An 11,155-nucleotide genomic window follows, 5' to 3' on the forward strand; every position below is an offset into this window, starting at 1 on the left:
TTGCCATTTTGTTTGTGATGAGTTGCAAGGGGGAAATATTTCTACCTCATATGTGCCTACCGGTCAATAGTTGGTCGATATTTTGACCAAAGCCCTTCGTCAAAATCAAATTGGTTATTTATTACGCAAGTTGGGCATTTGTGATTTGCATGCTACAACTTTTTTTTTTTTTTTTTTTTTTTTGAGGAATTGCATATTTGCATGCTCCAACTTAAGGAGGAGTAATAGGATATATTTGTATATTATGTGATAAGTTTGTATATTTAGGAGTTTTGGTATATTATATATATATATATATATATATATATATATATATATATATATATATATATATATATATATATATATATATATATATATATATATATATATATATATTGGGGTTTCCCCTTAATGAGAAGCCAAGCTATTTTCTCCTAATTCTCTGCTTTAACATCATTAGTCGAAAGCCACGTATATTATTCAATCTGTGCTATAAAAACAAGTGAGCAACCAATCTCAAGAGTGGAAAGCATCAAATTTTCTTTTTTTCTTTTTCTTGAGCAAATTTCCAAACTCAACAGAAAGGATTTTTTTTTTCTTTTTTCTTTTTTTTTTTTTTTTTTTTTTTTTGATACAAGCCACCTAAACAATAAGAATAAGCAGAAAGCAAAAAAATTAGCAAAATATTTGCAATGAAACTTCCCACTGGTGGCAGATAGAGAAACGGTGACGTGCGTTAGACGTGGGTTGACGATATCACTGTCTCAATCTTTCTTCTCAAGTGATCCTTTTCCAGCTCATCTGCCTGAGAGACACAAAATCAATATTAGGTGTAAGTGAACGTAGATATAAGATACTCTTAATCTAACACTCCATTTATTCGATTTGTCATTAATCAGGTTAGTTAACAGCCTAATTTAAAATAGTAACGTGACAAAAATATATAAATTGCTAATCATTTGAAGAACTTTTGGGCTAAATGGAGCAAATAAATTAAAACAAGACCAATGATGTTACTTTTCATGAATTGCATTGATAATTGATGCAGAAGTTTAGTTTGTTAGTTTGTTTTATGCATCAAATGCAGCAAATAACGTACTTGGTAACGCTACTAACTTTAAACAGCGCATGTGCTATTGTGAATGCAGCATGCACATCTATTGAAGAAGTTGGCAAACTGAAAGTACTAGCTTTGCAAAATAATAAAGATTATTTTATTTTCCATCTATTTTTTTAAAAAAATGGTACCAATACTTACCAAAGTCAAGTAAATAAGTCATATGCTATTGAATACAAGAATTCGCTCAATCAAGGTACCAGAAGTCAAATGAACAATGATATATAGACAAAATTTGAGTTCAGGGAACCTATACCAATACTTTGACCAATTAAGATAACATTCTAAGACAGATTACCCCGCAACTTCCCAATTTGTCGCGATTGGTAGAATGCAAATGCAACCACAAAATATGGGAAGTCTTAAAGTCTTAATAATCATCTGTGAATTTAGGTCCATTCATGGTAGAAGTTTCAATATAATTTCCATTACAAACCAATACGGAATATGTGTTTTTCTGTCTCTATCAAATGCAACACATTTTTCCTGTTCAATTAGTTGTGAACTGGCCTATTTTCCAAAATTTCAGTCGTATAATTAGTTGTGAAATGTGATCTTTTTGTCCATACATACCATGTGAAATCGAGTAACAGTACATTCTAACTCATAAAGAATCACCGTCCACCATATGTAGCCTGTATGTATTGTATTGCATCTAGATTGTTTATGTGGTCCTCCAAATTTTATTCAATATAATGGGAATCGATTCCAGGATAACCACCTAAAATCGAGAGAGAGACTTCAACCACTTCAGTTAATCCTCACTTTCAATTTAAGATGTTATAGATACGCAATTACTAGTACAATCTAGTTAACTCGTATATAATAAAACTTTTGAAGTACCAAAATAACCATTGTGTTGTATGTGACATGCGGAATTTTTTTACTACCTCTATTTTACATTTTTTGCAACTTTGAAGGGTACACGGATTTCTCGGCAAAATTTGTTTGTTAGTAAGGTAGAGAGAGAAAAATAAGAATGTGTGTGATGAAGAGAGAGATAGAGAGAAATGACAACCTAAAAAAAAAATAAAACAATAGTTGCAACTAATGTGTAGCATCTATTTTTGGCAAAAGTTGCAAAAAATATGAAATTGAAGTAATATAATTTTATGATCTATTTCCCGTAACACATAAATCTCATTTGTGTTTTGTACATAAAGAATGTTAGGTTAAAGGTAAATATATTATACAAAGTATATTACTAATTTGATTAAATTAAAACTTTAAAAGTAAATATTAGAACAGTGAAACTTAAGACTTTTACTTAGGGACAAACTAGTATGAATGAAAAAGAAAATAATAGAGTATAAAAACAGATCTTGAGTTTCAACCATAAGTTTAAGCTAAGCTGATGGTTGAGATTGTTTTTTTAACACGGTATCATAAGCCAACATGACACAAATGTCATAGGCTTAAATTTCATCATCCACTCCCCTTTTAAGTGGAATATAAATGTCATAGGCTCATATTGCATCAACTCTTCAAGCCTAACATTCTATTGTGATAGGTCGTAATAGAGTACAAATAAAACTGATATTAGTCTTCAACCATAAGCTTGGGTTGATAGATGAGAGGGTCTTTTACCATAAAATAAAATTTTAAAAAAAATTTAAAAAACAAAAAAAGAAAAAAAAAAAAAAAAAAAAAAAAGATTGAAAGTTGTTTGTTGGATGGAGACATAGAAAACGGAGTTGCTTGGTGTCATGTAACTAATTCTACGGTGTATGATTATCTTAATGTCCCCTTTTCTTAATTGCTCTGGTGGGGTTCTATCAAAATAATATTTGCTCTAGTGGGGTTCTCTTGTTGAAATCTCAGTCACTGGTAATTGGTGACTGCCACATGTGATATTTTTTTATTTTTAATTAATCTTTCTCTATTATTTGTATGTGTGAGATGTGACAATATTTTGTGTAATTTGTGTAATCTATCACATCGTGTGTCAAACTATTATAAGGGTTACTTTGTTAGTGCTATAGGGATTACTCTGTTAAATGCGGGCCTGGGCCGCACCAGCAAATCAAAAGAGAGAGAGTTTACTTCACAAGTTTAAGGAGGTTCCATCCCAAAACCATATGGCAATAGGAGGAGTAGTCCCTTAACTTTATAAAGTGTTTAAGTCTCTCTTCTTCAACCAATATGGGACACTTACATGTGATGATACACTTCAACACTCCCCCTCACATGTAAGTAGGGATGTCAGTGGGGCGGGTCAAGTAGGAGACCCGCCCCATCCCCGCCCCAGTGGGGCGGGGATGGGTCTTGGTTTGGTGGGTGGTGGGGCGGGGATGGGGATGAAAACGATACCCGCCATGGGTGATGGGGCGGGGGTGGATTTTAAGTTGTACCCGCCCCACCCGCCCCACTTCGTACCCGCCCCATCCCCACCTCATACCCACATATACTTTTATATTATTTTATAAAAATAATTACGTGAAATAAATATTAATTATAATATTTTGTACTACACTTATGTTATAAACAAAAATGTGTGTAATATTAAGAATATTTTTTTTAATATTATAATCCGTATTAATTATGTAGGATTGTGTATTTGAGACACGGAAATTTGGTGGGTCTTGGGTGGGGATTAGGCGGGTATTTGGTGGGGATTAGGCGGGGATGGATATCCAAGTGGGGGGTGGGGCGGGGATGGTTTTGGAGTTGTACCCGCCGGGGCGGGGATGGGGATGAATATTAGACCCGCCGCGGGGATGGGGATGGGGATGGGGATGAAAATGATAGGTGGGGATGGGGATGGGAAGGCCAACATCCGCCCCGCCCCGCCCCATTGACATCCCTACATGTAAGGTCCCGTTACACAAGGATCATTTGATCCAATTTAACTTGGCCCAGAATACTTAATGTCATTAAAGGTCCCAAACCATGGGCCTGGCAATATACTCAAGCCATTAAAGGTCCCAAACCGTGGGTCTGGCTCTGATACCATGTTAAATGTGGGTCTGGGCCGCACCCGCAAACCAAGAGAGAGAGAGTTTATTTCACAAGTATAAGGAGGTTCCATCCCAAAACCATATGGCAATAGGAGGAGTAGCCCCTTAACTTTATAAAGTGTTTAAGTCTCTCTTCTTCAACCAATATGGGACACTTACATGTGATGATACACTTCAACATACTCACTCAGTCAGAGTTACTAAGTCGGCCAAAGATTACTCAATCCGGGGTTATTTGGTCGACCAGGAGTTACTCACTCGGTCAGGATTTAATAAATCAATAAAGGGCTAGTTATTCGGTCAAGGGTTACTATCTCACTCAGGGGTTAAAGGTTACTCATCGATCAAAGGTTACTCATCGATCAAAGGTTACTTGAACAAAAATGATGCTTAATAAGTCTATTTACTATGAGTATTTTTTATAATGGCTCAAGATTAGTGAGTGATTAAATCATTAGTTTCTCAACAATAATTCCTGCATCACGAACGATTATTAGTAGTAGGGCCTGTTCTCATACGTTTATTTTTAGTTCAGTTCAGCTCCTAATTTCCTTCTCTTATAAAATATTCAGTTCAATTCAGTTCAGTCAATGAGAACAGGCCCATAATTATCACTTGTAAAGTTGTACAATTATATGAATTATGAGGACATCATTTATCAATGAAATTCAATTAAATACGGTATTGATCGTAATATATTTTAGAAATGTTATCAATACACATTATTGCAATATACGAGTACAGAATATGAATTATTAAGTATGCTACACTATCAAATAATTCAATTTTAAAAAATAAATAAATAAATAATCGAACATATAACTGTATAGAGATTAAGACCATAGTATTCTTTATACGAGTAATTTATTTATTAAGTGATGCAAATGATTCAGATAAATGATTGAGCAATTGAGCTGGCTTATACGGTTATCGAAGCTTTAAAACGTCAAAGCCCAGCCGCTTAAACCTGGCCATATGAACGAATTTCAAGGCCGTTTTTTTTTCTACGATTATTGTTTTATGGGCTCCACCCCCATCAACACTTCAACACTGTTTAGCCATTTTAATGTTATTGACTAATTGGCTATTATGGTTTCCTAAAGCTTTGCAATTTGTTGTCTTATTCATTAATTAGAAGTTTAGAACAAGTTAACAAGTCATACTTGTAAGTTGTAACAAATACAAAATATGCTCTCAAATAATGTGATAATAATTTTAAAAATAAATTCAGTCATATTATTAATGTATTACTTATATATATATATATATATATATATATATATATATATATATATATATATATATATATATATATATATATATATTCGGGTTTTACCACAATAATCTAAACTAATTTACAAAAATGTATACGTTTTTTTGTTTTTTGAAGACCTGAAAAAGGAGTTGAATTACCGATCTAATCTTGAAACTTTGACAAATTCAAATTCTCTCTAGTATATAAGGTGTGTATATATGATCTTTTTCATGTATATGGAATACTTTGCAAATTTTAGTAATTAGTTCGACTTAAGATAGATTCTCACCGATAACATCAATTATGTCACTAGAGACAAAAACCAAAAGACTCGTACATTTATAATAGGTTAATTGTCATATCATTTGATTAAACATGTCTTTAGTGAAGTCAGATGTATTAATTCATGTACTTTAGTCAGATTTGGTTGGGCTTAAAATTGTGTTAAATCATTGTATGTAGATTAAATATTGAATCAAATCACTTTCGAAGTAGGTCAGAGTAAATATGTCGAGGTCAATTTTTGCCACATCTAAGCTAAAATACAATTTATGTATTGTAGGTTCTAGAATTTGATTACATGGTTTAGAATATTTATGTTATTTGTGGTTTAAAGTCACAATGTTGTTTTAAGTTCATTTCACTACAACTTTTACATTATGTACAAATTCTATTTCCTTTATTTATTTTTTAAATCAATTTATTACTCCAGATTTTTACTTAATATAAATTAACATTATTATATTGATTGAAAATATGTATTGACAAGTGCATGAGAAAATAAAGTACTTAATCTAATAGATAATGAATGAAGTATAAAGGGTTACCCTCTTTAATAAGGATTTTTTTTTTTTTTTTTTTTTTTTTTTTTTTTTTTTGATAAAAGGAATTCGAAATTTGTTGGTTTCAAGTCCTAATTTATTACCCAATACAAAGTTAACCTAAATGTGACTGAAAAATGAAAATGAAATCAATTATAGATAATTTAAAATTGAGTTGATTCCTATCAAAAAATGTGTCACCTTGATAGGGCCGGGGTTGATTAATCATATTATTAAATGTTCTTCATTAGATTATTTAACAAACAATAATATAGATGCAATTTGATTTATGAAGAAGTACTCCCTCCGTCCCAAAAAGAACGACTCATTTGGGTTGATTACGCGGGTATTAAGGAAGTTAAGTAAAAAGAAGTAAAAGTATATTGGAAAGATAAATTTACATGGGGTTTGTAAAAAAATAGAGAGATAAAGTAATAAAATAACATGGAAAATCAAATTTTTATATGGGAAAGCTAATTTTGCACAAATATTGTTGCAAATTTGTGGTGTTTTAATGCAAATGGGTCATTCTTTTTGGGGCAAAGTTTTGGCCAAATGGGTCGTTCTTTTTGGGACGGAGGGAGCAGTAATTTTAAGATGTTACTTCGTATAATCTAATTGACATCTACGAGATCATAGACACACTCGTGATGACTCATGAATCTAATAAAATATCCACCAATTAGAAATCTACGTACTAAATTTAGGTCAAGTGATGGGGGTAAATCAGAACAACATACAGAAATTAATGGGGAGCAAGAAAGAGACTGACCTCAAGAAAAACTGTCTTCAAAAGTCTCCCAGCAAAAGCAGTGATATGAGCTGTTATTATCTTGAGCTTTAAAGATTCAAACATCTCACACAATTTTACCATTGTGCCCTCTCTTTTACTGCAAGTCAAGCTCACTACTATAGTCCTCTCCCCCACGTATGACACCCTCACCTGTATTTAATCAAACAACAATTTAATTAACATCTACCATAATATTATAACAATTCATTAATATTATACAATTTTATCATATCTTTCAGATTTAGTCAGACCATTATTGGCTTTATTGCACATATTTTTTTAAGTGGTTGCATCAATCATTGACAATAAAGCTACAACTACTTAAAATACTTCTAAAATGAAAATTTGTGATTATTATAAGCTTATCAAAATATTAATTACACATATTGATACATGATTTAATTATATTTCAAATAAAAATGCGTATATCATGATAAAAATTAATTATTTAACCCTAAGAAATACGAAAAATAAAATCACCGAATTTGATTTTGAACACCCACTTACTTCTAAATCATCGATAGATGTTCGGCAACAACCATTGGAGTCATAATGTTGTTTCCGATGATCAGTCCTCTTCTTCTTGGACTTAATTAGTAAACCAGACAACTCTTGTTCATAATCCATCATTGAACATGTATTGCCAATTCCATTTTTCGATCTCCGGTATTCGAGATCCGATATATCAGATTTGATTCTCCGTTCTTGTTCATGAAGCTCTTTTATATAGTTTATTGCATCCTTGATTATTGATGCTTTGTCCATCTAGTTTTGTACATAAATAAAAAAAACAAATAAATAAAAAGTTCATTTGGTTAATAATTTGTCAAAATTTGTAGGTTCAACTTGCCAGAAAGATTTCAATTGCTAGAAATAGTAAAATCAGCACTTATAAAGTGTCTAATTCTAGCTAAATGTTGAACATAAAGAAAAAATTATACTCTAAGATGTCAAAACGTGCCAAAAATAGATAAAATTCAAACCTGAAAATTTAAATTCAATAACTACCAACTACTTATAACATTATGCAGCTATTTCAAAAACATCGAAAAATAAAAAAATATATACACCCGGGTGAATATAACAATCTTCCAGTACCTTAGAAATGATGGGAACAACAGCTCGAAGATTGTAAAGTCGCTCATTAAGTTTTTTGCGACGATTTCTTTCCGAAACGATGTTCTTAGAAGCCATCGAAGAAGCACACCCATCCGGCGAGCTCGAATCATAATCATAGTAAGATGATAATGTTTCATCTAATCCCAAACTACCAACAAATATAACTCAATATCAAATATAAATATAAGATCAAAATCAAAATCAAAACCAAAACCAAAACCAAAACAAAGAAGAAATCAAAGTTATGAGATCAGCAAAAATAAGGTAATCGAACACACCTATCGAAGTCTTGATTATCGAAATACATTCCGATGTCAGCTGTTCCCCAATAAAGTGGGTATTCTTCAACAAAACTATCCATTATTTTCAAGTCTTAAAAACTCTAGTGTTTTTATCCAACGCAAAAAAAAATAAGCACCTGATTCTTTTCTTTATAGTAGAGATTTAGATTAAGAATCAAGATTTTTTTATTTTTTTATTATTTTTTTTTTTTTAAAGAGAGGAAATTTGTGTACTTTTAAAAGAGTAAGGAATTAGTTGGGAAATATATATAGTTGTACACATTAAGTGACATGGAAATTATTTTTGGTTAGTGGTGGTGGTGGAGTGAATGAGAAAGGTTAAAATTGATGGAAGACTTTTGATTAGACTACCTATTTTAGTATTTTTGTAATTTTGTTATATTATTAATTAAATTTATTGAGCACGTGAGAAGTTTGCTTAAATTTATGATTAGTTAGTTGTTTTTATTTATTTATTTTTATTTTTATTTTTTTGAAAGGAAATTTATGATATTTGATGTTTGAAATTATCGTAACCGTCCATGTGTTGTGTGTAATTTACACGGACTATGATCCCCGCGTTGAACAAATTATTGATGACTTCACTAATTACTCCCTCCGTCCTCTTTGAATAGTCCGACATTTTTCACGGGAATTAATAAACACAAATAAGAATAGTTAAAGTACATTAAAATGGTAAATTAACATTGGTATATATAAAAGTAAAAAGAAAAAGTAATAAAAGAACATTGGAAAACAAAATTTACATAACAAAATTAAATTTGCACAAATATTGTTGTAAATGGGAGGGAATTTTGGTAAAAATTAATATTAATGGTTGTTGAAAAAAGCAAATGGATTAAATATTTTGGGACTAAAATTTGTCAATAAGGGACTATCAAAAGAGGACGGAGGGAGTAAAGTCTTACTAATAGACAAGTCAAACCAGTCAAGGTAAGATCGATCTATACAACTTGTATGGTCTAAAGTTGTGTTTAGATTGACGAAAGGGAGGTAGATAACAAAACAAAACAAAATAAAACAGAACGTATTGTATTTATTCACACTCTAACAATTTGTTTGTTTTGCTTTGTTCTTTCAATTTTCGAGAGTCTATTCCACTTTTATATATTTTTTTCCAAATTTTATTCTTATTACAATAGAAAAGATACTTTAGATTCGTGTGAATTTAGACTTTGTCATCAACTCTACAATGACTCTATTTAAAGTGAAAACTTTAAAATTCATTGCTCACGTTAAGCTTGAAGTGACGGAGTGCATGTGAGATATGCCAAATATACAAAATAGTTATGATTTTGATTGTAAACGTTACGCTATTTTTCCCTAAATGTGAGGTTTGAAAATGTTTAGTATTGTTGTGGATTACTTGTGACTTTTGATTAATGAAATTAATCTTCTTCCAATCGAAAAAAATAAATAAATAAATAAAATAAAATGTTGGCTTAAAGCTCGTATAGTTCACCTTATAAGTACATGTGATTTAACTTATCTAGTTTGATATGATTTTAATTGATCATTTAATTAGAAATAAGTAAATATAAGGTGAACAATACATGAAGTCACAAACTCACAAATGTCTATTTTTGTAAAGCAGTGTATTCATTAATACAATCTAATCACCTATAATCTCACACAAGTCTATTGATTTTTCTGTAGTTACTCAAACCACTCCAATTGATCCAAATTAATATATACCTAATATTAGACACCCTCAATTCTGCAACCTGCTTCAATTAGTCCTAGTTAGCACAATCAAAATAAGTGTATTAGACTAAGTAAACTATATAACCAACTCTCAAGGAAAAAACTGCTTATGCACAAGTGCACATTGCACATTAGGCTGCCTTCCATCTGGAATGACAAAAAGAACAATTGGCTTCAAAGGTTTGGTAACAGAACATCACATTCGAGTATTCGACATAACAATTTCTCATTAGCTTTCTGATCTCTCCAGAATTAGTTTCCTCATCATATTTGCGTCCCCAAGTGCTAAGGTGTATTTTCTAATGCAGGAATTAGTGCCTTCAGATATTTCTCTTCTTCCTTTCTATTCTCTTCATTTTTCTTTTTATAATTTGAACTTGAAATAAAGAAGACGAAACAGATTCAGTCAAGTAAAAAATAATATGACAAATGTTATTTTTTTTTAGTACTAGCTTGTCTTTGGACCTAAGTAATCAGATGATCAAACTTGAGTTTTGTTATATCCTAACAGCTGCACGACAGTACTCCTCTGTCGTCTCCTCCCTCTCGATTTCTTTGATAATGTCGTTTCCTCAATCCATTAAGGTTACCTCATCATTAGGCACGTTAGCAGATATATGGTTAACAGCATCAGCAAAACTATCCATCCATACATTCTTAGTGGTGTAGATTGTGCACTTATTTTTGTTACGATCTGATGAGCATAAAGGGCTCTGCTGGGCCATCAGCGAGGGCCGAGGAGCTATCAAAACTCCGCGGTCCTCAAGTACAACACAGTATGTGTAGGACTAATAATGGGAGCAATGATCTTTTTGTTAATGGTCCACAATTTCACCATTCCATCAGAATTTCATCTGTAGGATCTTTCTGGCACCTGCAGTACAACATACTAGTACACCAGCAAAAGAAAACTTTTCTAACATGTAAGTTTTCACTTAACTTATAAAGCACAAGTTAGACAATTTGAGCAAATCAAAATGAAACCACAAGATTATGTGAAAGACGGTATCATTAACCAAATACTATAGCATTTATGATTTTTTTTTTTTTAATTGCAATTTCTCATTCCGTGCTTGCTAATGAATTGTTTCAATCATTTACTTGT

At 31.5% G+C, this 11,155-nt stretch overlaps 1 protein-coding gene across 1 annotated transcript; it reads right to left on the bottom strand.

The window, feature by feature from the left end:
* Window positions 1-505: 505 nt before the first annotated feature.
* LOC145634607 (transcription factor bHLH35-like) lies at window positions 506-8,524 on the bottom strand. The gene is made up of 5 exons (XM_081686018.1): window positions 8,323-8,524; window positions 8,024-8,192; window positions 7,433-7,690; window positions 6,905-7,075; window positions 506-787 (listed from the first exon to the last, which is right to left on the bottom strand). Exons 1-5 carry the CDS (start codon window positions 8,403-8,405, stop codon window positions 719-721), a joined length of 750 nt encoding a protein of 249 aa, XP_081542144.1. The 5' UTR covers window positions 8,406-8,524; the 3' UTR covers window positions 506-718.
* Window positions 8,525-11,155: the final 2,631 nt, after the last annotated feature.

This window comes from Chenopodium album, chromosome 6 (genome assembly GCF_948465745.1).
Source record: "Chenopodium album chromosome 6, dcCheAlbu1.1, whole genome shotgun sequence".
NCBI lineage: Eukaryota > Viridiplantae > Streptophyta > Magnoliopsida > Caryophyllales > Amaranthaceae > Chenopodium > Chenopodium album.

Excerpts from the sequence above, each read along its gene's own strand:
- LOC145634607 (XM_081686018.1), bottom strand. The coding sequence starts at position 8,405 with ATGGATAGTTTTGTTGAAGAATACCCACTTTATTGGGGAACAGCTGAC. Across the intron at positions 8,193-8,322 it reads GATAATCAAGACTTCGATAG|TTTGGGATTAGATGAAACAT; the intron begins GTGTGTTCGATT and ends ATTTGTTGGTAG. Across the intron at positions 7,691-8,023 it reads TTGTTCCCATCATTTCTAAG|ATGGACAAAGCATCAATAAT; the intron begins GTACTGGAAGAT and ends GTACAAAACTAG.